Source organism: Pleurodeles waltl, chromosome 5, assembly GCF_031143425.1.
Source record: "Pleurodeles waltl isolate 20211129_DDA chromosome 5, aPleWal1.hap1.20221129, whole genome shotgun sequence".
NCBI classification, from domain to species: domain Eukaryota; kingdom Metazoa; phylum Chordata; class Amphibia; order Caudata; family Salamandridae; genus Pleurodeles; species Pleurodeles waltl.
This window is the reverse complement of record NC_090444.1, coordinates 1,374,267,140-1,374,294,884: the sequence shown is the minus strand read 5'-3', so window position 1 is coordinate 1,374,294,884 and position 27,745 is coordinate 1,374,267,140. Positions and strand designations below refer to the sequence as shown.

The 27,745-nt window shown below is 49.7% G+C and overlaps 1 protein-coding gene across 2 annotated transcripts in view; it reads right to left on the bottom strand.

Annotated features, from left to right (window-relative positions):
- PHIP (pleckstrin homology domain interacting protein) overlaps positions 1 to 27,745 on the bottom strand; it is a 1,338,206-nt gene that overhangs the window by 857,178 nt on the left and 453,283 nt on the right. For both annotated transcript variants that reach the window (XM_069235639.1, XM_069235640.1), the window contains one exon: positions 2,796 to 2,933. In XM_069235639.1, the coding sequence (XP_069091740.1) occupies positions 2,796 to 2,933 (138 nt within the window). The remainder of the gene's footprint in view (positions 1 to 2,795; positions 2,934 to 27,745) is intronic.

Here is a 27,745-nt window from a genome sequence, read left to right as displayed (position 1 = left end):
CAGAACCGGACAAAGATTTCCTGAAGCCAAAAGGTACCCCTGCACCCACAGCCCCCTGGCCTGTTCAGCAGGTGGTTCCCCCCCCCTCTTTTCCAGCCTTTGGTTTCCCAGAACCAACACCTTGGAGTTCACCCACTGCATCTTTGGGGCCACCTATAGGAAAGCATTGGGAGCCCAATGCTGTGTTTGCACCCTGCACCTGGTGCCCCTGTGCAGCTGAGGGTGTGTGTTTGGTGCTGACCTGTGGCCCCCTCCAGTGCAGTGATCCTCTAACCTTACAGGTCTGCCCTCCAAAGTAGCAGGTACTTACCTGGAGGCAGGCCTGACTCAGAATGCCCCCAGTCTTCATCGAAGCCCATGTTAAATTTGCTTCACTTTTTACCTATGCACTCGGCCGGCCCTGTGTTGCTGGTGGTGGGTGTTTGGGGTTAACTTGAACCCGAACCTGTGGACTTCCTAACCCAAGAGACTGTAACTGTAAGTCAAGTACTTACCTGTAAAACTCACTAACACTTCTTCCACCCAGGAACTGTATCTGAAAATTGCATTGTCCACTTTTCAATAGAGAATTCTAATCAAAGAGGTATTGATACATATGTTAAATACTTATTTATCCATGTACTTACCTGCAACTTGAAGCTTGCGATTCTAGAAATAAATTAACAAAATATATTTTTGCTATATAAAAACCACTGGTCTGGAGTTAGTCATTGAGTGTGCGTTTCCCTTATTATGTGTGTGTACAACAAATGCTTTGCACTACCCTCTGATAAGCCTAACTGCTCGACCACACTACCACAAAAGAGAGCATTAGTATTATCTACTTTAGCCTCTGTTAAGCCTCTGGGGAACCCCTGGATTCTGAGAACACTATCTCATTTTGATGTAATTTACACAGAGGCAGCTTCCTACAGGCACCTAGCAGTGTAACAACCTATTAGGAAGGGGCGGCCAAGTCACCTACCTGACCTGGCCACTCAGATGCTCCCAAGGCGTCTGCACATCTTGGATTCAAGATGGCAGAACCAAGTGGCCATCTGAAGGAGCTCTGGGCACCACCCCTGGCCTGGTAATTGACATGGGAATGGTCACTCCCCTTTCCTTTATGAAAGGAGTGCAAAAACTGTGCCCTTCAAAGTATACCAGTCGCTTGGGGAGGCTACCTCTTCCAAACCATGTCATAACTATTCCCAAGGGGAGAGAGTTGCCTCGCTCTCCCACAGGAAATCCTTAGTTCTGCCTTCCCCTGCTTGGACTGGTCAAGCAGCAGGGCAGAAAACCGTCTGGAGGGCGGCACTAGCACGTGCTGCTTGCAAACCCTGGAAGACTAGTAGGAGCAGTACTGGGGGGTCCTCTAAGGAGCCCTCATAGCACATGGAATCATACAACCAATAATGGCAACAGTATTGGGGGTATGATTCCAATATGTTTGATACCAAACATGCCCAACCACTATGTACCTGGACAGAGGTAGTGGGTGTCCTGTGTCCAGTACATGGGTAAAATTGCTTCCCTTCACTTACGAAGTCCAGGGCAATGGAGCTGGAGTTTGTAGGGCTACCTCTGCTCATGCAGGAATGCCCTCACACACATTTACCTGCACCCTGCCTTGTGGGCTAGGAGGACCTATCATAGAGGTTAATTACAGTGAACTGATGCAGTGACCAGTAGTGAATGGGTAGGCCTGCAGACACATTTTGCATGGGCTCCAATGGGTGGCACAATACATGCTGCAGCCCATGCGGAACCTCTTGTGCTCAAATGTCCTGGGTACCTAGGTACCATATACTAGGGACTTATATGGGGGCACCAGTATGCCAACTGTGGGGTATGCAAATTCATAGGCATCCAAATTTAGGGGGAGAGAGCACAATCAATGGGGTCCTGGTTCGCAGGATCCCAGTGAAACCAGTTGAAGAATACTGATAGCAGGAAAAAAGTGCGGGTAACCATGCCAAAAAGAGGGTACTTGCCTACACTTGGGAACCAGGAAGTATTGAAACTAGCACCTCCATCCAATTTCCTGCTCTGGGACCAACTCCATCGCACCTTTTGGAAGCAGAGTTACAACAGCCTACTACCTGTTCTGCAGGTGATCTTCTTACCAGCAGGCATCACTACAGACCACAGTGGGTATCTAATTGGGATCTCAGAGCTAAATGTTCCAAAAGGTTTGTAAGCACTCTTCACAAGGCAGCTGCCTGTAAGTTGCATCAATCAACCGCTGTGCACTGTATCGGAATCGGATTAGAAAAACCTTTGTTTTCAGAAAATGTTGCTTATCATGTGATGACTTAAGTCAGCACCAGAAAATAGTAAGTAAAAGTAGACCTAGGGAATACGCTGCTTGAGGGTTCCTGTGCGCACAGGATACAAGTTTTGAAATCAAAGTTGGCACTGATTTGACACATAAAAAGTATATGAAGTGTGCAAGCATTAGCATTCTTACCAATAAATAAATAATAAAGAGTGCTTCACACCACAGGGTCTTCAATTAGCCCTATTGTCCCAAATATGCAGCATAAGCACAACATAACACAATATATCCTGCTAAAGTACGTCTTCTCCACTTTTTTTTTTTTTGCATTGGCAATACAGGAAGATTCAAACTCAATACTTCAATGCATGAAAACACCATTTGACTAATTCACAGAGTACCATTTTCACTTGATGTAACATGTTATAATATAAACTAAAATGTTGAACTATCAGATCTTTAATTTATTATGTTGGACACATGGAGAACAGTTTGCATAGTGCAATATATCTAAAGTATTTGAATGTGGCTTGCTTACCTCTGCCTAAACGAATGGTATTGCCAGTCCCGGTGTCAGCAGGAAGCCTGTGGTCTTGTTCCTGCTGAAGTCTCTGAATCAAACTGTCTAAGGGACTGGCTTCATTACTTGCTTGCTGACTGAGAACTTGATTGAGCCCTAGAAATGAAGGGGGACAAAGTCTGATTACAGTAAATTTGCTGACGGTATTGGTGATTTATCCCACCCTCTAAGGACATTAAGTCTTGGAGGAGCCTAAAAACAAGCTGATATTAATATTCATGACAATTCAAGTCGTCGGCCTCTGAAGTCACCATCAAGCAAAGGTGATTAGTAGTATACAAAACTTAAGTCCATGGGGTAAAAAATACATGTATGCTAAACAAGGCTTTTATTTAAAAAAATTAAACTGCTGCAGACTCACACAGAAAATGAATCCTACACCAAGATAAGTTTTCACATAGTATTTATGTACAAGGCCCAAGTGACAGTACCACATTACTTAAGCGTATATTGGGGACAGAAACATTTCTCCACAATATTCAGACAAATGAAGTTCGTCACATTTATTCTGAAAAATTTCTACCTCGAAAAACCAATATCCTAGTTACTACTGTAAAAGTTTGTAAGCAATACAATATAATGTATCAATGTCAGGTAGTGTCTCTCTGGTAACCTGCATTACATTGTCTTAACAGCAAAACTGACATCTCACTTCTCAATCTCACACAGCCAGCGGAAATTCTTTAAAAAAGTTCTCCATAAGATGCATTTCTCTCCAAGTATTCCTGGTCACACTGGGATGGCTGCCACGGAATCAGTGAGGCGGTCTCTGCTGCAGAAGACATAGGACCTCATTATGACTTCAGTGGTAAATTCCACTTACTGTCATGCTGACTGCCGCCAACATACCTCCGCGGCAGCGGATATCAGCCAACCATATTATGACACACGCATACCAATCTGTCACTATACAGTCACACACACAAGTCCACCAGCCCAAAGGTCAGTGATAAACTGGCGGTATCCAAACCCAAACTGCTACGCCAACAGAACTACACCCACAACATCATGACCCACGAATCACCGCAGCGGACATTCAATGGCGGTAAAACATTGGCGGTACATACCTCCGCTCTCAAAATACACACAACCTAACAAAACAACACTACATTGGTCAATTCAAACAACACACACCGGACACCTATACACACACCACACCCACACACCACTATAGAACACACACCCACAACCCTTTACGACTACTAACCATTGCCAATAGAGAGAGAGACAGCAAGAGCACCCACACAACTAGAGCCACATACCACCATCACCTATACACCACCCACGCACCTCACAACATCACCCTACACACCCTCACCCCTCACACCACACTCATGGCACCACAACGACATCTCAGGTTCTCTGAGGAGGAGCTAAGGGTCAAGGTGGAGGAAATTATCTGGGTAGAGCCACAGCTATTTGGATCACAGGTGCAGCAGACATACATTGCTAGGAAGATGGAGCTATGGCAGAGGATCGTGGACAGGGCTAACACCGTGGGACAGCACCCCAGAACAAGGGATGACATCAGGTAGAACGTCCTACGGGGGAAAGTAAGTTCCATTGCAGCAAGACACCAACTAGCTGTACAGAGGACTGGCGGGGGACCCCCACCTCCACCCCCACTACTGACAACATGGGAGGAGCAATTCTTGGCAATCACTCCACCACCCCTCACACACACCCCGCCATCACAACCCACTCATCCCATTGACAAGCCCTGCATGCTACCCTAATGCATGGAAACCCTCACCGACCTGCATGGACACCACATCATGCACACTAGAGAGAATCACCTAGCCCACCACATACCTCACACAAGGAAAAACTGCCAGGGCAAATCCAACCAAAGAGGGCAACTTAACACACCCATGCACAATATGTCACATACAGAAACAATAACACTTAACTTACATCCCCACAGGTAACCCAGCCAATGCTACAGGCGAAGAGGTGCCAGCAACATCCAGTCCAGTCCACCTCCCCCCCCCCTCCCTCTGTCCCACACACACAGAAGAGGCCCACAGTAATGACAGCAGACCTGGTCGCCTTGATCTGGATGACCAACCTGGCCCATCTGGGACCTCCGGACAGTTGGTTACCCAGGCACATTCTCACACCACCACAGAGCCTCCCCTCTCAGGAAACACCTCAACAGCACCTACTCAGCGGACCCATACCTCTGTCCTCAGGACACAATCAGCAGTGTGTCCACCACTACAGAAACCCCAGGGCACCCCACAAACACAGGACAATCAGGGACCTGGGATCCGTGGCAGTGGGGCACGGTTCAGGGGACAGAGGCACAGGACAACAGGGAACCTGGGATGACTGCTGTGCGCCAGGGGGAGGATTGGTCCAGGTCACCGACCCTCCAAGAGGCACTCACTGTGACCCTGGGAGCATACCAACATTCCCAGGATACGTTGGGCCAGATTCTGGACAAGTTGCAGAAGAACATGCGGCTGCAGGAGGGACAGTACCTGGGGATCAGGGAGGACTTGAAGGACATCACCACCACCCTGGTCTCCATTGCAGGGGTGCTGGCAGACATGGCCAACAGTATGAGGGAGGCAGTGGCACACCACTGGGCCCCTGACACTAGCCAAACCACTGAACAGCCCTCCACCTCCGCTAGTGGATGGGAAGCCCCGCCACAGGACCAACAGGCCACCAGCACCCCTCCCCCTGCAGAAGGAGAACCACCCCGCAAACGTTCCCTGCGATCCAGGTAGAAGACAGAGACTATTGCCAAGACCCCCGCCAGGAAAGGAGACTCTCCTGATTGTCACCCTTGTGTCCCACTCTGTCACCCTGTCCACCTTGAACTGCCATTGCTCACCCTCATATGCCCCCTTGGACAATGCACCTGTAATACAAACAGACTGGACTCTAACCTGGACTTTCCTCCATCATCATCCCAGCCCATTCCACTACCCCCTCTTCTTCAGAGCACTGCAATAAAAACACTTTGATAAAATACAATTATGGTGTATGTCAAATGTTTTCAAAATGTATTTGTTTAACCAGGTCAAAACATTGCAATTCAACTGTACAGTAATATTTACACTGGAGAGACCTGTAGTTGGCTGCACTAAACACACCAGGAGCAATAGTGGGGCACCAAATCTGCAAAAAGAGATGCCAAAGGGTGCAGTGAGTGGGCATAGAAGTAGGAACACACAGCCTGCCAGTGACAATGTCACCCATCAAACTGTCAATGAAATGTGTACTAACTGTCTTACCTGTGTCTCACTGGAAGTATTGACAAATAATTGCACTTCTGTTGTCCTCATCCTCTGCCTCCTCATCTTCACTGTCGACAGGATCCACTGCTGCCACACAGCCATCTCCAGCCTCCTCCTCCTGCAGAAAAGGCACCTGGCGACGCAAGGCAAGGTTGTGCAACATACAGTATGCCACAATGATCTGGCAGACCTTCTTGGGGGAGTAGCACAGGGATCCACCTGTTAGATGGAGGCAACGAAACCTGGCCTTCAGGAGGCCGAAGGTCCTCTCTATAATCCTTCTTGTTCGCCCATGTATCTCATTGTAACGTTCCTCTGCCCTTGTCCATGCATTCCTCACAGGGGTCTTTAGCCATGAGAGGTTGGGGTAACCAGATACAACTGTTAGCCACACACTCACCCTTAGGGCCCACACCATACCCATACACCAACATCCACTGGGTGAGAACCAGGGCTCACCTATTAGCCACACCCTGTGCCTCTGGAGTTGGGCCATCATATTTGGGATGCTGCAATTCCTCAGGATAAAGGCATCACGCACAGACCTAGGGCAAATGCAATGTGTGTTCCATCTATTGCCCCAATGATTTTGGGGATATGTCCCATTGCATTGAAGTCAGCCTTCACAGTCCTCCACCTCCAACAAAAAGTGTTTAATCAGGGCAGACAACACTCTGGTCAGCACTATTGAGAACATCGGTTGTGACATTCCTGCTGCCAAGCCCACTGCCACTTGGAAAGAGCCACTTGCCAGGAAATGGAGAACTGATAGGACTTGCACAAGAGGGGGGGGGGGATCCTGGTGGTGTGACGGATAGCAGAGATTAGGTCAGGCTCCAATTGGGCAAACAGCTCTGTGATTGAGGCCCTGTCCAGTCTATAGGTGAGGATAATGTGCCTGTCCTCCATTGTTGCCCAGTCCTCTAGGGGTCTGTACACGGGTGGATGTCTCCATCTCCTATTCATCCGCAGCGGTTGCAATCTATGGGGCAAAAGAGTGAGCAGCTGGTCATGATCTCTAAATTCCAACCACTACAGTTCAATGCATATTGTGATTGTAACATTATTTTGTTGGAGATGTCTTAATAGTGCATTTGTGTACTGTGACGCAGTTAGGATCCATGGCCTGCACCCCCCATGAAATGGCGTTTGCCTGTCCTGTAATGAGGAGCAGGTGGAAATGAGGTAATTGCGCTAACGTTGTGCACCGTTGCGGGAGGCGGTCGAGAACCGCAGTGCAACTCCTCATTGGTTATCATTGGGAACTATAGGGTACAGAGTGGCCAATGGTGATGTACGCCATTTTCTAGCTGTGCACTCACTTGCTACCTGACCATCAACAGGAGAGGATCTACACTGCAAGTGCTGCAGTGACCTGTGTCTAGAACCAATCATGGCTCGTGTTACTGGGGAAAGGGCCCCTGCCTTCACATCGGAGATGGAGCGACTAGTGGATGGGGTCCTACCCCAGTACGGACTGCTGTATGGGCCTCCAGACCAACAGGTGAGTACACCTGTGAGTATAATGCATGGGGCATGAGTGCATGGAGTGCTGTGTGTGAAGGCCTCATGTGGGGGGGTTGGTAGATGGGCCCTGGGCATCGTACAGCATGTATGGTGGGGCATGTCTGTGCTAATGGGGATGGAAAGGGCATGGTGGACCATGAGTGTAACAGGCATTCCGGTCGGACTAATACCTTTCCCTGTGTATTTCCCTGCAGGTCAGCTCCCATCAAAAGAAGTGTATATGGTGTGCCATTGCCAAGGACGTGCGGACCCTGAAGTCTACGGCAGGCGGAGCACACACTGTCGGAAACGGTGGGAGGACCTGTGACGCTGAGCACGGAAGACAGCGGAGGCCCAGCTGGGGGTGGCCTACCAATGAGGAAGGGGTGCCCATCTTACCCTGACCCCCCGATGGCCTACATACTGGCGGTGACCTATCTGGAGCTAGATGTGCGTTTGGGGGGGACACCACAGCAGCCACAAGGGGGTGGCTAGAGTGCCTAATTTACAACTTAGGCCTGGTAGGGTGGTATCCGGGTGGGGGGTGTGGGCCTGCGGGTGCCCCTAGGCCAGGCCTAGCATTGCCGAGTAGGTCCCATGTTGTGCAGAATTCTGATGTGCAAGTCCTCCAACCAAGCTAGTACGCATCCACTACTGGGCAGGGGTCTGTGGGTCTCAGGTGTGCTGCAATTTGTGTTAGATGTCACTATCCATGGGCTGGTGACTAGCATTGTGACTGGTAGTGCATTGCCTAATGCGTAAGGCTGTTCCCTGTGTGTGTGTTGTGTACGCTAACGGTGGTGTTGGTGCAGCCATTGACCAAGTGTATCCTTGGTCTCTTTCCCCCGCCAACCCCTTTTTGTTTTGTCACCCTATCCTTATGTGCATTGGCGGAGGAGCAGAGGCACCGGCGACAGAGGGAGCTGCATCCCACAGGACCCAGGAGGCCGAATCCACCGACAGTGAGGGCAACAGTGGGACAGGAAGGGAGCACCACAGCGGAGACTGGAGGGGACAGTTCTGACAGGGATACCTCCTCCAATGGAAGCTCCCTGGTGGTGGCAGACACCTCTGTGCCCACCCCAGCTACAGCCGCCACCCGCGTACCAGCACGGCCCTCCCAGCAGCCCCTCAGTGAGTTTCCCGTGCCCGCTCACCCAGGAGGGTGGGCATCTCCTACACCCCAGGCACCTCAGGCCCTGCTGCCCCGAGTGAGGAGGCTATTGACCTCCTGCGATCCATTTCTGAAGGGCAGTCAACCATTGTGAATGCCATCCAGGGGCTGGCAGCCCAAATGCAACAGACAAATGCATTCCTGGAGGGCATTCACACTGGCTTGGTGGCTCCAACAGAGATCAATCCAGGCTCTGGCCTCCTCTCTGATGGCAGCCATTGTCCCCGTTTCCTCTCCCACTGGGTCTGTGCCCCCTCCTCCCACAGTACACAAACGCAAGCACTCAGACACCCAACAGCCATCCACCTCACTTCAGCATCCAGCCCACGCACCTGCCTAACACAGCAGACTGACACCTCCTACCACCACTCCCTCTTCCTCCACTCCCAAACCATCTCCCTCTTCCCACCCCAATGTCCCTAAGAAGCTTTTCTTTGCAAATAGTGACCTCTTCCCTAGCCCTCCCCCCACCCCGTCCCTCACGTCAGGCCAGAGTGGTCAAAACCCAGGCAAGCACCTCAGCCACCCAGTCCACAGGCACAGTAGTGTCCCCAGCTACTCCTGGTGGGAAAGGATCCCGGCCACTAGCCAGCCAGACGGAAAGGGTGCCTGCCCCAAGTGCATCAAGGAAGAGCAAGGAGTCGGCCCCAGCTGCTGAAAGGAAGGGCAAGGAGTCGGCCCCAGCTGCTGAAAGGAAGGGCAAGGAGTCGGCCCCAGCTGCTGAAAGGAAGGGCAAGGAGTCGGCCCCAGCTGCTGAAAGGAAGGGGAAGGAGTCGGCCCCAGCTGCTGAAAGGAAGGGCAAGGAGTCGGCCCCAGCTGCTGAAAGGAAGGGCAAGGAGTCGGCCCCAGCTGCTGAAAGGAAGGGCAAGGAGTCGGCCCCAGCTGCTGAAAGGAAGGACAAGGAGTCGGCCCCAGCTGCTGAAAGGAAGGACAAGGAGTCGGCCCCAGCTGCTGAAAGGAAGGGCAAGGAGTCGGCCCCAGCTGCTGAAAGGAAGGGCAAGGAGTCGGCCCCAGCTGCTGAAAGGAAGGGCAAGGAGTCGGCCCCAGCTGCTGAAAGGAAGGGCAAGGAGTCGGCCCCAGCTGCTGAAAGGAAGGGGAAGGAGTCGGCCCCAGCTGCTGAAAGGAAGGGCAAGGAGTCGGCCCCAGCTGCTGAAAGGAAGGGCAAGGAGTCGGCCCCAGCTGCTGAAAGGAAGGGCAAGGAGTCGGCCCCAGCTGCTGAAAGGAAGGACAAGGAGTCGGCCCCAGCTGCTGAAAGGAAGGACAAGGAGTCGGCCCCAGCTGCTGAAAGGAAGGACAAGGAGTCGGCCCCAGCTGCTGAAAGGAAGGGCAAGGAGTCGGCCCCAGCTGCTGAAAGGAAGGGCAAGGAGTCGGCCCCAGCTGCTGAAAGGAAGGGCAAGGAGTCGGCCCCAGCTGCTGAAAGGAAGGGCAAGGAGTCGGCCCCAGCTGCTGAAAGGAAGGGCAAGGAGTCGGCCCCAGCTGCTGAAAGGAAGGGCAAGGAGTCGGCCCCAGCTGCTGAAAGGAAGGGCAAGGAGTCGGCCCCAGCTGCTGAAAGGAAGGGCAAGGAGTCGGCCCCAGCTGCTGAAAGGAAGGGCAAGGAGTCAGCCCCAGCTGCTGAAAGGATGGGCAAGGAGTCAGCCCCAGCTGCTGAAAGGATGGGCAAGGAGTCAGCCCCAGCTGCTGAAAGGATGGGCAAGGAGTCAGCCCCAGCTGCTGAAAGGATGGGCAAGGAGTCAGCCCCAGCTGCTGAAAGGATGGGCAAGGAGTCAGCCCCAGCTGCTGAAAGGTTGGGCAAGGAGTCAGCCCCAGCTGCGGGAAGGAAGGGCAAGGAGTCAGCCCCAGCTGCAGGAAGGAAGGGCAAGGAGTCAGCCCCAGCTGCAGGAAGGAAGGGCAAGGAGTCAGCCCCAGCTGCAGGAAGGAAGGGCAAGGAGTCAGCCCCAGCTGCAGGAAGGAAGGGCAAGGAGTCAGCCCCAGCTGCAGGAAGGAAGGGCAAGGAGTCAGCCCCAGCTGCAGGAAGGAAGGGCAAGGAGTCAGCCCCAGCTGCAGGAAGGAAGGGCAAGGAGTCAGCCCCAGCTGCAGGAAGGAAGGGCAAGGAGTCAGCCCCAGCTGCAGGAAGGAAGGGCAAGGAGTCAGCCCCAGCTGCAGGAAGGAAGGGCAAGGAGTCAGCCCCAGCTGCAGGAAGGAAGGGCAAGGAGTCAGCCCCAGCTGCAGGAAGGAAGGGCAAGGAGTCAGCCCCAGCTGCAGGAAGGAAGAGCAAGGAGGCAGCCCCAGCTGCTGGAAGGAAGGGCAAGGGGCCTGCAACAGCAGGCAGTAGAGACAAGGGGCCTGCTGCTGGGACTCAGTCAGAGCCCCCACCACCAACCATGGTGGTGCAGCCGTCCGAGGCTGCAGGGGATGGGATGGAGCCTCCCCCTACCACTGCCAGCACCGCAACCAGCAGCAGCAGAGCCCCAGTGGGCAGCCGTCCAAGGCTGCAGGCGATGGGTTGGAGCCTCCCCCATCACTGCCAGCTCCGCCAGTAGCACCGCCACCAGCAGCACCAGTGGGCAGCCATCCGAGGCTGCAGGGGATGGGCTGGAGCCTCCCCCAACACTGCCAGCTCCATCAGCAGCACCACCACCAGCAGCCCCAGTGGGCAGCTGTCCGAGGCTGCAGGGTATGGGCTAGAGCCTCCACCCACCACTGCCAGCTTCACCAGAAGCACCACCACCGCCACGTGCCCCAGTGGGCAGCCGTCCAAGGTTGCAGGGGATGGGCTGGAGCCTCCCCCAACACTGCCAGCTCCATCAGCAGCACCACCACCAGCAGCCCCAGTGGGCAGCTGTCCGAGGCTGCAGGGTATGGGCTAGAGCCTCCACCCACCACTGCCAGCTTCACCAGAAGCACCGCCACCACCACCGCCACATGCCCCAGTGGGCAGCCGTCCAAGGTTGCAGGGGATGGGCTGGAGCCTCCCCCCACCACTACCAGATCCACCAGCAGCACCCCCACCAGCAGCAGCCCCAGTGGGCAGCTGTCCGAGGCTGCAAGGGATGGGCTGGAGCCTCCACCCACCACTGTCAGCACCGCCAGCAGCAGCAGCAGCCCCAGTGGGCAGCCGTCCGAGGCTGCAGGGGATGGGGTGGAGCCTCCCCCATCACTGCCAGATCTATCAGCAGCACCATCACTGAGCAGCCCTCACCGCCAGCGGACAGTGTGTAGTCTTGCGTCCATGGGCTGTTGTGCAGCCTGGCTCCTGCAAATCCTGTGGGTATGACACCCAGATGAGAGACTGTGACCTTGCACTCCCCAAGATCTGCATCACAGGGCAGAAAGCCCCCTCCAGAACCAGTGGAGAAGCCATCTACTCACCCCATCATCCCCAGGATGACGCTGATAGGGCACAATGCCCCCTCCAGAACCAGTGGGGAAGTGATCCACTCACCCCATCCTCCCCAGGATGAAGCTCACAGGGTACAATGCCCCCTCCAGAACCAGTGGAGAAACCATCCACTCACCCCATCCTCCCCAGGATGAAGCTCACAGTGCACAATGCGCCCTCCTGAACCAGTGGAGAAGCCATCCACTCACCACATCCTCCCCAGGATGAAGCTCACTGGGTACAATGCCCCCTCCAGAAGCAGAGAAGCCATCCACTGACCCCATCCTCCTCAGGATGAAGCTCACTGGGCACAATGCCCCCTCCAGAACCAGTGGAGAAGTTATCCACTCACCCCATCTTCCCCAGGATGAAGCTCAAAGGGCACAATGCCCCATCAGAACCAGTGGGCAAGTCACCCACTTGAGAGACTGTGGCCTTGCACTCCCTAGGACCGAACACAAGGCATGCAGCCCCCTCCAGAGTATGTGGGCAAGTCACCCACTTGAGAGAGACTGTGGCGTTGCACTCCCAAGGACAGAGTGATGGGCATGTTGCCCCCTCCAGGACCAGTGGCGTTGTACCATCTTCCGGCTGAGGTGCCCCCCCCCATTCCCCATCCCCCTGAGGTGCCTGGCTATTTTCGACCTGATGCCCCTGCAGTGTTCTCTCTGTGATGTTGCAGGAGTGACTGTGGGGCCTTGGACTTTGTGATGTGGCCCTGTGGAGCACGAACACTGAGGACTCGGCAGTGTCCCTTGATTTGTGAATATGTATATACTTTTTGATTTGGGTGAACGTATTATTAATATTTGTTATCTTATTGCACTCTTTTTACTCTATTTTGGTTGTCCTTGCATTATTCCTGAGGGGTACGGGGTGAATATGTAATGTTAGTGCATCTGCTTGTGTGTATGGTGTTGGGGGTGCTGCCTGTGTATGTCACTCTCTTCACCCCCCCGTGTGCTAGGCGGCAGTACTCACCGTGGTCGTTTTCGCTAGCATTGGTGTTCGTAGTGGAGCAGAAAGTACAAGAGCATGGGGAACACATGCAACTCGGGCTCCACGGCGGCGTGGTCCTTCCTGGAGTCTCAGGAGGTGAGTCAGTTCCCTTCTGTGCAGTGTTTCCGCCAGGCTTTTGATGTAATTTGTACCACCCCGGAAAAGGTGGCGGATTGGTGTGTCATTATAATGCGGGTGGAACATTGTCTTCCGCCTGGCTGTAGGCGGTTACCGCTGTGGTGCCTGTTGATTTCACCCAGGCAGATGGTGTGTTAAACTGGCTGGCTGTCTGAGCGGTTTCCGACATGGTCATAATTTCATATTTATTACCGTGGGCCTGTTGGTATTACGGCCACTATATCACCGACCAGCAGGTTTGTAATGAGGGTCATAATTTGCAGAATCCGTCTCCCTTATGCATAGACTACCCGTATAACCTACCAAACATGATCATGATCAAGACTTGTATGTAGAGAAGCTGCTTCTTACCATTCTCAGGCACAAAACATCATCTGGTTAGTTAATGTTAAACATTTTGTAGACAACTGGGAAGCTAGCGTGCCTTAAAATCCATTACTAGCCAAGGTATCAATATGCCCCAAAAACTATTAAGATAGCCTACAGTTTATCACAGGATGTTAATCATTCATGACAAAAAAACAATTCCCTACACCAGTCTAACCGTCTCAGTTACATTTTCTGCTTAGCATGAAGATCCCTAAACACTGCAAGTAGTTTATCAGCAAATACGTTTTTGAAAGATTTTTCTTCCTCTGTACATTTCCTACAATTCTGTCACTAACCAACTTCATTTTTTTGATTTCAACCATTTTTACTTAGTTTTATTAAAACAAATGAAAATGGTAGAGGACTATATAGTGCAAGTCTAAAGAGAAGGCATAGTGCTGATATTTAGCAACAAACCAATGTCTGATATGAGGCTAGTCGATAGTACAGAGGTTAAGTGTCCAGCATAGGCTTCACCTGCTATATAGTTAAACAAGAAATAAAAGAAAAGTATAGTAAATGGGATGGGAGATTGAAAGGTGAGAGGAGGTTGTGACGTTAGCGGGATGTGCAGAATGAGGTGGGGGGTGAGGAGCAGAGAAAAGACTACCTCAGAGATCGGAGAGACAATTCAGACACATGTGATGTATGTGTTAGTGGGATCTTAATTTTTTAAGGGGGTTTCAGAGAGTCAATATATTTCTCAAGTTTTCCCCAGATACTGTTTTCTCTTCGGGTATTGACTAGTGTGGAGGAATTAAGGGAATTATCAGCACCCCTTCTGCACTGGGTCCAGTCCCACCATGTGTGGATGTAGGAGGCTGGCCTGGTTTGTAGTGGGTACGTTGGGTGCTTACACCTTACACCAAGTCCAGTTATCCCTTGTTAGTGAATGTAGTAGTGTTCTAGCAGCTTAGGCTGATCGAGGTAGCTATAGCAGAGCAGCTTAGGCTGAACCAGGAGACATGCAAAGCTCATGCAATACCACTTATAGTTACACAGTACTTATACACAAGTAAAGAAAGTACTCAGTGTTACCAAAAATAAAGGTATTTATTTGGGTGACAGTACCAAAAATATCTTAGAGACAATACTCCTTCTGGAGGTAAGTATTATACACAATATATACACTAGACACCAAAATTAGACAAGGAAATAGTCATACAACAATTCAAACAGTAGTAAATCCTATAGAATGCAATGGGAGAAAATAGGTCTTGGGGCAACACAAACCATATACTAAAAAAGTGGAATGTGAATTACGAATTCCCCCCTAGACAACTGTAGTGTGTGCAGAATCGCTGGGAGAGTAAGAATACAGTAAAGGTAAGTAAATGACCCCACCCCAGAAAAGCAGGAGTAAAGTACTGCAAGGTTCCTTAGGACACACTACACCTCGTTTTGGGGATTTTGCAGCAGCCAGCCAAGTCTGCAAAGAACAACTGCTGGATTATTGGACCTGAAGATCTGCAAAGGAAGGGGACCAAGTCCAGAAGTCGAAAGAAGCTCCAGGAAGGACTGGAGGGCCTGCCAACCCAGAAGAAGTGCAAAAGAAGAGTCCCCGGTTAGTAGAAGACTGCAGAAATACACCCTGGGAAGATGCCAGCGAGTTTCTGCATGATGCAAAAGATGTCAGACGGCGTGAAGATCGTTGCAGATGAGACTTCGTGTTGGAAGGCGCCAACAAGACTTGGCTACGACAAAAGTGCGTTTTTCATCAAAATGGTGCTGGATGGACCCTGGAGGGACCTGGAGGGCCTCAACTCTGTAAGGAGGAAGAAGGGGCTCTCAGCACTTTAGAGAGCCCTCAGGATGCCGGCCAGCACCCCTAGAAGCCGCAGGATCCGGGTTCAAAAGAGGTGCAAAACGCAGTTGATGCAGTGCAACAAAAGAAGGTCCCACGCCGCCGGAGAACAATTCAGCGAGTTGAGCGTCGCAGGGTGGAGTGCTGGGGACCTGGGCCAGGATGTGCACAAAGGAATTTTGCAAAGAGTGCACAGAGGCCTCAGGAGGTGAAGAAGACACAATACACAGGGGTACCATCGTTCTCGGAGAAGGCATGGTCTGACTTCCTCCAACAGGACCTCAGGACAGTCTATGTCGATGATGTCCACCCTCTGTGTCCTTCGGAGCACGCTCGTCACCATGAGAGGAGTCCCAGGGTACCGGTCATCGCCTTGGAAGGTGCCTGCTTGGAGCAGGGGAGGCCACGTGAGATTTCTTTGGTCCTTCTGGTGCAGAATGAAGACCGGGATTCCCCAGAGCATGCGCACCGTGGAAACTGTTGCAGATGCCGACATGGAGCGAGGTTGCTGAAGAAAAGTGTCTCTTGTAGACACTTTGTTGCAGTTACAGCGTTTCTTGGACAAGGCTGTGGTTGATCTGAGGTCAGAGGATGCTGAAGTTGTTGCAGAGGATTCCTGGAGGAAACTTGCAAGCAGAATTTGAAGAGAACCCACAGGGGAGACCCTAAATAGCCCTGAGAGGGAGATTGGCTACTTTATCAGTTATCGACCTATCAGGAGGGGTCTCTGACGTCACCTGCTGGCACTGGCCGCTCAGAGCCCTCCAGAGTGCCCCCACACCTGCCAAAGCAAGATGGCTGACATCTGGGACACACTGGAGGAGCTATGGGCACCACCCCCGGGGTGGTGATGGACAGGGGAGTGGTCACTCCCCTTTCCTTTGTCCAGTTTGCCATCAGAGCAGGGGAGAAGGGGTCCTTGAACCAGTGTTGACTGGTATATGCAAGGAGGGCACCATCTGTGCCCTTCAAAGCATTTCAAGAGGCTGGGGGAGGCTACCCCTCCCCAGCCTGTAACACCTATTTCCAAAGGGGGAGGGTGTAACACCCTGCTCTCAGAGGAAATGCTTTGTTCTGCCTTCCTGGGACTGGGCTGCCCAAACCCCAGTGGGGCAGGACCCTGTCTGTGAGGTGGCAGCAGCTGTAGCTGCGGTGCAAGCCTCAGAGAGCTGGTTTGGCAGTACTGGGGGTCCATGGTGGAGTCCCCAGGATACATGGAATTGGCTCCCCAATACCAGATTTGGAATGGGGGGACAATTCCTTGATCTTAGACAGGTTACATGGCCATATTCGGAGTTACCATTGTGAAGCTACATATAGGTATTGACCTATATGTAGTGCACACGTGTAATGGCATCCCCGCACTCACAAAGTCCGGGGAAATGGCCCTGAACTATGTGGGGGCACCTTTGCTAGTGCAAGGGTGCCCTCACATTTATTAACTTTGCACCTAACCTTCAGCAAATGAAGGTTAGACATATAGGTGACTTGTTTGTCTGAGCTCCCTATGGGTGGCAAAAGAAATGCTGCAGCCCATATGGGTCTCCTGAACCCCAATGCCCTGGGTACCTAGGTACCATATACTAGGGACTTATAAGGGGGGGTCTCAGTGTGCCAATTGAAATTGGTAAATTAAGTCACTGGCCTACAGTGACAAATTTAAAAGAAGAGAGAGCATAAGCACTGAGGTTCTGATTAGCAGAGCCTCAGTGACACAGTTAGGCACTACATAGGCATTCACTTTAGGCCACAAACTATGAGCACTGGGGTCCTGGCAAGCAGGATCCCAGTGAGACAGGCAAAACACACTGACACATAGGTTTTTATCTATGAGCACTGGGGTCCTGGCTAGAAGGATCCCAGTGGCACAGTAAACTCACACTGACATACACTCACAAAGAGGCCAAAAGAGGGGGTAACCATGCTAGAAAGAGGCTACTTTCTCACAGTGGAATGAAAATGTCACTTACCCAGTGTACATCTGTTCGTGGCATCAGTCGCTGAAGATTCACATGTTGTGCATAGCCCGCCATCTGGTGTTGGGTCGGAGTGTTGGGTCGGAGTGTTACAAGTTGTTTTTCTTCGAAGAAGTCTTTCGAGTCACGGGACCAAGGGACTCCTCCTCTTTGTCTCCATTGCGCATGGGCGTCGACTCCATCTTCGATTGTTTTCCCCGCAGAGGGTGAGGTAGGAGTTGTTTGTTAGTAATAGTGCCCATGCAATGGAGTGAATAAGTATGTACCTATCTAAGATTTAATATATTTACAAATGTACAAAGTTGAAGCTAACTTCCAAACGGCTACAGGCTCCCGGGGAGGTGGGTGGGCACATGTGAATCTTCAGCGACTGATGCCACGAACAGATGTACACTGGGTAAGTGACATTTTCAGTTCGATGGCATCTGTCGCTGTAGATACACATGTTGTGCATAGACTAGTAAGCAGTTATCTCCCCAAAAGCGGTGGCTCAGCCTGTAGGAGTGGAAGTAGTCTGAAATAAGGTTCTTAGTACGGCTTGACCTACTGTGGCTTGTTGTGCTGATAGCACGTCTACACAGTAGTGCTTGGTAAATGTGTGAGGCGTAGACCATGTGGCTGCCTTACATATTTCGTGCATTGGAATATTCCCTAGGAAGGCCATGGTAGCGCCTTTCTTTCTGGTTGAGTGTGCCCTTGTTGTAATGGGCAGTTGTCTTTTTGCTTTAAGGTAGCAGATTTGGATGCACTTAACTATCCATCTGGCTATACCCTGTTTCGATATTGGGTTTCCTGCGTGAGGTTTTTGAAATGCAATAAACAGTTGTTTAGTTTTCCTGATGTTTTTAGTTCTGCCGATGTAGTACATTAGTGCTCTTTTGACGTCTAATGTATGTAGTGCCCTTTCAGCTATGGAATCTGGCTGTGGGAAGAACACTGGTAGCTCTACCGTTTGATTTAGGTGGAACGGTGAAATAACCTTTGCCAAAAGTTTTGGATTGGTCCTTAGGACTACTTTATCCTTGTGTAGTTGGATAAAAGGTTCTTGTATTGTAAACGCCTGAATTTCACTTACTCTTCTTAGAGATGTGATGGCGATGAGAAATGCGACTTTCCATGTTAGGAATTGTATTTCGCAAGAGTGCATAGGTTCAAAGGGTGGACCCATGAGTCTTGTTAAGACGATGTTGAGGTTCCATGAAGGAACGGGTGGTGTCCTTGGTGGTATAATTCTTTTGAGGCCTTCCATAAACGCTTTAATGACAGGTATCCTAAATAGTGAAGTTGAATGGGTAATCTGCAGGTATGCAGATATCGCTGCTAGGTGTATCTTAATGGAAGAGAAGGCCAGGTTCGATTTTTATAAGTGTAGTAAGTAACCCACCACATCTTTTGGAGATGCGTGTAACGGTTGAATTTGATTATGATGGCAGTAGCAAACAAATCTTTTCCATTTGCTTGCATAGCAGTGTCTAGTGGATGGTCTTCTGGCTTGCTTTATGACTTCCATACATTCTTGAGTGAGGTTTAAGTGTCCGAATTCTAGGATTTCAGGAGCCAGATTGCTAGATTCAGCGATGCTGGGTTTGGATGCCTGATCTGTTTGTGTTGCGTTAACAGATCTGGCCTGTTGGGCAACTTGATGTGGGGTACTACTGATAGGTCTAGCAGTGTTGTGTACCATGGCTGCCTTGCCCACGTTGGTGCTATCAGTATGAGTTTGAGTTTGTTTTGACTCAATTTGTTTACTAGATATGGAAGGAGAGGGAGAGGGGGAAAAGCGTACGCAAATATCCCTGACCAGTTCATCCATAGAGCATTGCCTTGAGACTGCCTGTGTGGGTACCTGGATGCGAAGTTTTGGCATTTTGCGTTCTCCTTTGTTGCAAATAGGTCTATTTGAGGTGTCCCCCAAATTTTGAAGTAAGTGTTTAGAATTTGGGGGTGAATCTCCCATTCGTGGACCTGTTGCTGATCTCGAGAGAGATTGTCTGCTAGTTGATTTTGGATCCCTGGAATAAATTGTGCTATTAGGCGAATGTGGTTGTGAATTGCCCATTGCCATATCTTTTGTGCCAGGAGGCACAGCTGTGTCGAGTGTGTTCCCCCCTGTTTGTTTAGATAATACATTGTTGTCATGTTGTCTGTTTTGACAAGAATGTATTTGTGGGTTATGATGGGTTGAAATGCTTTCAACGCTAGGAATACTGCTAACAATTCGAGGTGATTTATATGCAGCTTTGTTTGATGTACGTCCCATTGTCCTTGGATGCTGTGTTGATTGAGGTGTGCTCCCCACCCTGTCATGGAAGCATCTGTTGTTATCACGTATTGTGGCACTGGGTCTTGGAAAGGCCGCCCTTTGTTTAAATTTATGTTGTTCCACCATAGAAGCGAGAGGTATGTTAGGCGGTCTATCAACACCAGATCTAGAAGCTGACCCTGTGCTTGAGACCATTGTGATGCTAGGCACTGTTGTAAGGGCCGCATGTGCAACCGTGCGTGTGGGACAATGGCTATGCATGAGGACATCATGCCTAGTAGTTGTAATATCATCTTCGCCTGTATTTTTTGTGTTGGATACATGCGTTGTATAATCTTTTGGAAATTTTGAACCCTTTGTGGACTTGGAGTGGCTATTCCCTTTGTTGTATCTATTGTGGCTCCTAGGTATTGTTGTACCTTGCACGGCAGAATGTGTGATTTTGCATAGTTGATGGTGAAACCGAGTTTGTAGAGGGTTTGTATGACCTGATCTGTGTGGTGTGAGTGAGTCGGTCTTGATTAGCCAGTCGTCTAGATACGGGAATACGTGTATTTGCTGCCTTCTGATGTGTGCAGCCACTACTGCTAGGCACTTTGTGAAGACTCTTGGTGCAGTTGTTAAACCGAAGGGCAATACGTTGAATTGGTAATGTATTCCTTTGAATACGAACCTTAGGTATTTCCTGTGCGACGGATGTATTGGTATGTGGAAATACGCGTCTTTGAGATCTAAGGTGGTCATGTAGTCCTGTTGCTTTAGCAATGGTAACACTTCTTGTAGCGTGACCATGTGAAAGTGTTCTGATTTGATGTAGGTGTTTAGTGTTCTGAGGTCTAGGATTGGTCTCAGAGTTTTGTCCTTTTTTGGTATTAGGAAGTACAGTGAATAAACTCCTGTGTTTATTTGTGTTTTTGGTACTAGTTCTATTGCGTTCTTTTGCAATAATGCTTGAACTTCTATTTCCAGAAGGTCTGAATGTTGTTTTGATAAATTCTGTGCTTTTGGTGGTATGTTTGGAGGGATTTGTAGAAATTCTATGCAATAACCATGTTGGATAATTGCTAAGACCCAAGCGTCTGTAGTTATTTCCTCCCATGCTTGGTAATACTGACCTATTCTTCCCCCCACTGGAGTTGTGTGGAGGGGATGAGTGACATGTGAGTCACTGTTTGGTTGTAGGGGTTTTGGTGCTTTGAAATTTTCCCCTATTCCTAGGGAATTGTCCTCTGTATTGGCCCCGAAAGCCTCCCCTTTGGCATTGTCCCTGGTAGCTGGACGGTGTTGCCTGTGAGGTGCTGGCTTGTGTGGCCTGACCCCGAAACCCCCCTCTAAAGGTTGTTTTGCGGAAGGTGCTGTAAGTGCCTCTGCTCTGCGGGGAGTAGAGTGCGCCCATGGCTTTAGCAGTGTCAGTGTCCTTTTTGAGTTTCTCAATTGCCGTGTCCACTTCTGGTCCGAACAGTTGTTTCTCATTGAATGGCATATTTAGCACTGCCTGCTGTATCTCTGGTTTAAAACCAGACGTTCGTAGCCATGCGTGCCTTCTTATAGTCACAGATGTGTTAATTGTTCTTGCAGCTGTGTCCGCTGCATCCATAGAGGAGCGTATCTGATTATTAGATATGTTCTGTCCTTCCTCAACCACTTGTTTCGCCCTTTTTTGTAGCTCTTTGGGTAGATGCTCAATGAGGTGTTGCATCTCGTCCCAATGGGCTCTGTCATAGCGCGCAAGTAGTGCTTGAGAGTTAGCGATGCGCCACTGGTTTGCAGCTTGTACTGCGACTCTCTTTCCGGCTGCATCGAACTTGCAGCTCTCTTTATCTGGGGGTGGTGCGTCCCCAGATGTGTGGGAGTTGGCTCTCTTGCGAGCTGCTCCTACTACGACGGAATCTGGTGGCAGCTGTGAGGTGATGAAAACAGGGTCTGTGGGAGGTGCTTTATATTTCTTATCCACTCTTGGTGTTATTGCTCTACTCTTGACCGGCTCCTTGAAGATTTCCTGTGCGTGCCGAAGCATTCCTGGGAGCATAGGCAGGCTTTGGTAGGAGCTATGGGTGGAGGAGAGGGTGTTGAATAAGAAATCATCCTCGACTGGTTCAGAGTGTTGGGACACGTTGTGGAACTCTGCTGCTCTAGCCACCACTTGTGAGTATGCTGTGCTATCTTCCGGTGGTGAGGGCTTTGTAGGATACGCCTCTGGACTGTTGTCCGACACTGGGGCGTCGTATAAGTCCCAAGCGTCTTGGTCCTGATCACCTTGGCTCATGGTGGTGTGAGCCGGGGAATGTGATGGAGTTTGTGCCGGTGAAACGTTAGTTACAGGTGGAGGAGAGGGTGGCGGAGTTACCTTTTTCACCATTTTCGTTTGTGGTGCTTGGTCTGACTGAAACTCCAATCTCCTTTTTCTCCTAATAGGGGGAAGGGTGCTTATTTTCCCTGTTCCTTCCTGTATAAAGATACGTTTCTGAGTGTGGTCCACTTCGGTGGATTGCAACTCTTCCTCAAATCTATGCTTTCGCAGCTGAGAGGACAGTGATTGCTCCTCTGAATAGGAACCGGTAGTTGGGTCGGTTGCGGGTCGTTTTGGCACCGAAACCCTGTCTGTACTCTTTTTCGGCTCAGAGGTGACCTTCTTTTTCGGAGTCGAACCCTCTCGGCGTCGCTGTCTCTGCGTCGAGCAGTTTCGGCTCCGCTATCTCGGCGTCGACGTTTTTCAGCAGCACTTTCTCGGTCCCGAGAAGGCTGCGTGCCGGTGTCTCGACCGGAGTCGGACCATCTTGGCACCATTTCGGCCTTTTTCGGTGCCGATGGTCGGTCACCGAATTTATGGGTCGAGCCATGGCCTGGTGGCAGTGGCGTCCCCTGGGCCTTGTCACTTTTCTTGTGTGCTGGCTTCGACGTCTTACTCACAGTTTTTTGTTCGTCGAATTCCTCGGAGTCCGAGTCATGGATCGAGAAGGTTCCTTCTTCCTCTTGTTCCTCGAACTCTCGGTGAGCTGTCGGCGTGGACGCCATCTGCAGTCTTCTGGCTCGACGGTCACGGAGTGTTTTTCGGGACCGGAACGCACGACAGGCCTCGCAAGTCTCTTCACTGTGCTCAGGCGACAGGCACAGGTTACAGACCAAATGTTGGTCTGTATACGGGTATTTGTTGTGGCATTTAGGACAGAAACGGAACGGGGTCCGTTCCATCAGCGTTGTTTCACACGCGGTCGGGCCGACCAGGCCCCGACGGGGGATCGAAAACTACCCCGAAGGGTACCAGAGCTCTTCACTCTTCGATTCGGTGTTGATTCTAACTAAGCCGATCCCGAACGCAACAATACCAACGTAATTTTCCGATATTTAGCTAACTTTCCGTTCCGAAACCCGGAGCGAAAGGAACACGTCCGAACCCGATGGCGGAAAGAAAACATGGCGGGCTATGCACAACATGTGTATCTACAGCGACAGATGCCATCGAACTTCAGTTCTAGAATAAACAATTTCATTTTGAAGGTTTCTCTGAGACGAAGAAAACAAAGGACTGGACATTGTCTGAATTCTACATAGATATTGTCTCTCTCTGCGATGCTGTCAAGCCTTTTAATCAAAGTTTACTATTAACGTGGTAAGAAAACAGGGTGGTGGTGAGGGGGGAGGGGGTATGGGTGTCTCTCCAGGAGTCAGACGTTTCCAGGTATTTACGACTGCGTTGCTTCAACGTACAATAAAAAGATTAGCTAGGTAAAACTAGATTCAGTTCTCTCTCAGGTACAGTTTGGTGAAGTTACTCTTTGGCTTTCCTATGCTGACTCCTCCACTTCAATTTGAAGTTAAGGCACTTGAAGTTGCGAACGCTTTAAACAAACACTTTGCTATAACCTTTAACCTCAAGACGCGGCTAACTGCTGAAATATCACTGAACATGCCTATTCAGGGGAAATCAACACCTAACTAATGGAGAGCTTTTGTGTCTTCAATTGGTGGCCCTCTGTATTAGGACAATACTTAATCTCCAAAAGAGCCAGGTCTTGCATTTCTTATAAAAGCCCAATGGCTTATTGAGCATAAAATGGATCATTCGACTTTCCAAACAGTTGGTACCTCTTTCCCTACTAAAAGGAAAAGAAAATGTACTAGTAAACATGAAGCAAAGTTTTAATTCTATTAAGGACATATCTCAGTCCTTTGGGACATAAACGATGTCCTTAACCTCTAAAGAATTTGGCAGAGGAATGAGTTTCTGTCCCGCAAGGAACTTTCAGCCAAATTGCCCATGCTTTTGTGTTATTATGATGTCATTGAGTGTCGGACGTCTGCACCTTGGACATTAAGGGTCGAGTATTCACTCCGGAAGTGGTGACCTTTCACATATCTCGATGCACAAAGACAAATTCCAGAATGATCTCCTATACAGCTTTTTAAAAATTCCCAAAGTTGTGTGTGATGCGTAGTCTCTTGGCGCTCAAGACTATGACTGAGGAGCTTTGCCATCTGGGGGAGCGGCAGCTCTTGATTTCCATACGGAAGCCTTACAAAGTAGTTTCATCCCCCACCATTGCTAGATGGGTCTGCTGGGTTATGCAAGAGGCGAGCATAAATGATCAGTCTTTCGGTGCACATTCAGTGCGAGATGCTATGGCTTCTAAGGCTTTGTGCCCGAGTGCTCACTTGCAAGATATAATTATTGCAGCGGATTGGTCATCAGATTCCATATTCAACCAGTTTTATTTCAAACTGGTTCTGAACATGGCTTCTTTGGTGGTGGATAAGCTTTGAATGAGCATAATCCTTGTCTCCAGTCCTGACAGATTGAAAAATTTTCTAGTAAGCATGAAGGAAAGTTTCAATTCTAATAAGGACACAGAGGCGAGGCTTATTTCCCACCAAATGCTTTGGAGAGACCTCCTTCCCATCCCACACGTAGGCTGTACATTATGGCTAAGCCGAAGGATGGAGGTAAGGTCTAAGTATCTCATATTTACAGCGTTATTGGTTGGCGCTTTACTGTTAAGGGGATTACGTATTTGGTTAATATTAGTATTAAAAGACAAAGGTACCTCGAAAAGTTCTCTTAATCAGCCTGAGTGAAGTGTGTTATGCAAGTTGATAATCTAGCTATGTTTCCTTTACCTTATTTCCAGCCTCTGAATGAACTAAAGGGGAATGAGAGAGGAAAAGGTGATCACTCCTGTTGCACTCAAGTAAGAGGATGTTACGTTACAGGAACAATAGTTTATAATGGACTCAGTGCTCGGATTGGTTACTTGTTTGCGTAGTCCTTTTCCTAAGGGTCATGGGAAAGGAAGTTTGTAGTGGTTAAAGTTGAAGCTGCTGGAAGTAATAAAGACAGCAGACATAGTCCTCACCTCCTGTCCTGACACAGAATAGATGATATACCCAGACTTTGCATCCAGATATTTTGACAAATTTAGTTTTTTTCTTTGAACTTTTGTCATTTTAGAAGCGCATGGTGACAACAACAAAGGGTACAAAACCATCACCAACTCAACAAGGCAGTATACATGCACAGCTGGGCCAGTAAAGCCTACGTTAATTGTCAAATTACCACAATGATGTATTCACCAGACCTCTAAATCTTCAGGAAGTTTGTCATCACTTATAACTCAATGCATCTGCGTTTCTTCAGCCACTGCCCACTCTGAAACGTCTCCAATACACAGATGCTCCGTTGAAGCTCAAACCCATATCCAAGTGATGGCAACTCCCTGTCTCGCAAACAAGAGAGCCAATTGCATAAAGTGAAATGTCATTCTTTGTTTCCTGGGGAGCACAAGCAGACCTAGCAGGCACAGCTGTGCTGAAAGTTCACAAGTCAGCGAAGCGGCCCGGTTCAGACGTATCAACACCCTCTCCCAGAAGTCTCTTACTCTTCCTCAGCCCCACAAAAGATGCACAAACTCTGCCCCTCAGGGGACAACATGAGTCCCGCTCAGCATTAATTTTATTCAGACTTACTGGCATCACATAGGTGCAATGCATGAAGAGGGTAGTCCCGGACACTGTCCGCAACAATTTGCGCATCCTAGTCCAGTCCACATCTGAGACAGGGAACCCCAAATCCATCTCCAACCCACACACGTACCTTCAGTGGTCCCTATATAGTGTCTGCCTGCTGCGTCTGGTAAAGCAAAGAAATTAGATGTGCTCCTGTACACAGTCAAAAATACTCCCAGAGTAGCCAAGACTGCCCGATACAAAGGGCAAAGGCCTTGATCTGTCCCCAACATAATAAAGAAAATGCCCGGGTCATGTGTGAACCGGTATCATGCCTTAAAGGATATAAAGACCTCAGATAGGTACAAATCCCCCACCAATTCACAACCTCCCTCATGTCAAGAACAAAAAGTCAGTCTCCTCCATCAGACGAAACAGAAGCACAATCCATGTCGGGAGCTCCCTATGAAAGGGAGACTTCTGAATTACCACATTCACCACCCTGTGTCATACTGACAAAGTCGGTTGCAGCACATAAGGCTCCACCTGAGGCACACCAGCACTTGCCGTGAAATATATTGGGAGTTCATCTCTACCATGCCCACAAGAAGATTCCTCTCCAAATTATCACCCTCATCCAAACATTTGGCAGCATGCAGCCTGTGAGAAGCATAACAGTAATGCTCCAAGCTTGGAGCCCCAAAGCCCTCATCCTCATACCTCCTCATCAGAGTTAGCCGCACCACTCTAGAGCACCTACCCGAAGCAAGGTGAGAAGGGAATTCAATCAACAGAAAACCCTCATGGAAATAGAGTATAGAGAATTCAGGATCAAATAGAGGCATTGAGACAAAAACACCATCTTAGAAATCACCACCCTGCCCGTCAATGACAACAGTAAAGTGTTCCAGAACCAAACAGAAGCCGGCAGGGACTGAACACCCTCTTGCTGTTATACTGTAATTGCAGCTTACGTGTATGTGCCACCATTACAAGGTACATAAACTTCTCCACCTATCTCAACCCCAAGTCCTGTAACCGATCTTTGGGCAGCTTGGCCAATACCAAATCATCCTCCTGACCCTCGACTTCATGCATGACATGTGCTAGGCGCCTCAAATTCATTGTTGTTCTACGTCCCAGGATAAAACCACACTGATCAACATGCACTAAGCCTGACACCACCGGGCTCAGGCGACATGCCAGCAGCTTACAAAGTACCTTAATTTCACTGTTCATAATCGTGAGAGACTGGCACGATGCAGGTTCAGAAGAGTTTCCTCCCCTCCCCCTCCCCCTGACTTCAGCAGCATGTAGAAATGGCCATCATGCATACTTGGCAGACGTACACCTTTCTCCTTAGCCTCGAGAAACACTGCCAATGACAGCTGGGCCAACACTTCCATAATATCCTGATAAAACTCTGGAGGAAAGCTATCCCCACCTTGCACCTTGTACCCAGGGAGGAGCTGCAGAAAACTCCTGACCTCCTCCAACTTAACTTCCACATTCAATTCCTCAGTGGCCACCACACCCAATAATGGCAGCACCTGTGGATCCAAAAAGGCATGAACCTGTATCAAGGAACTACGGTTGCCTCTCCTGAACACCCCCTCAAGATGTCTCTGAAAGGCCACTACAACATCCACACTCTAGACACCACCCTCCCATCAGGTTCCACCAAATGGAGCACTGGGCAGTGTCCTCTACCTCTTGAGTAACTATGTGTAAGGCTATCTGTATTTAACCACCAACTCCACCTTGAACAATGACTCCATTTTGTGCTTACCTTAGCTTCAAATGCCCTCACATTGGTGATGCATGTATTTTTCCAAGCAGAGCTTGTTAACGTGTTTTCGCTTTTCTCACCAGGAAAGGGAATATAATATGGGGGATGTAACATTGATAAGAGTGTACAAAGATGAGAAATCAGACATTTTATGGTAGAGAAGGGTACAGCTCGGTCTTGAAAAGACACCTTGGGACCTGGCCAATCTCTTGCATGTCTTTTCATCGCTGACCCAGTATGGGCAGTGCTTGAATTTCACAACTTACTAGATGGGAAGGGGGTTTCTAGAACCTTCCTCTTAAGTTTGTTTAAGATAAATAAGAGGGGGAAGCTCGACACTGAGG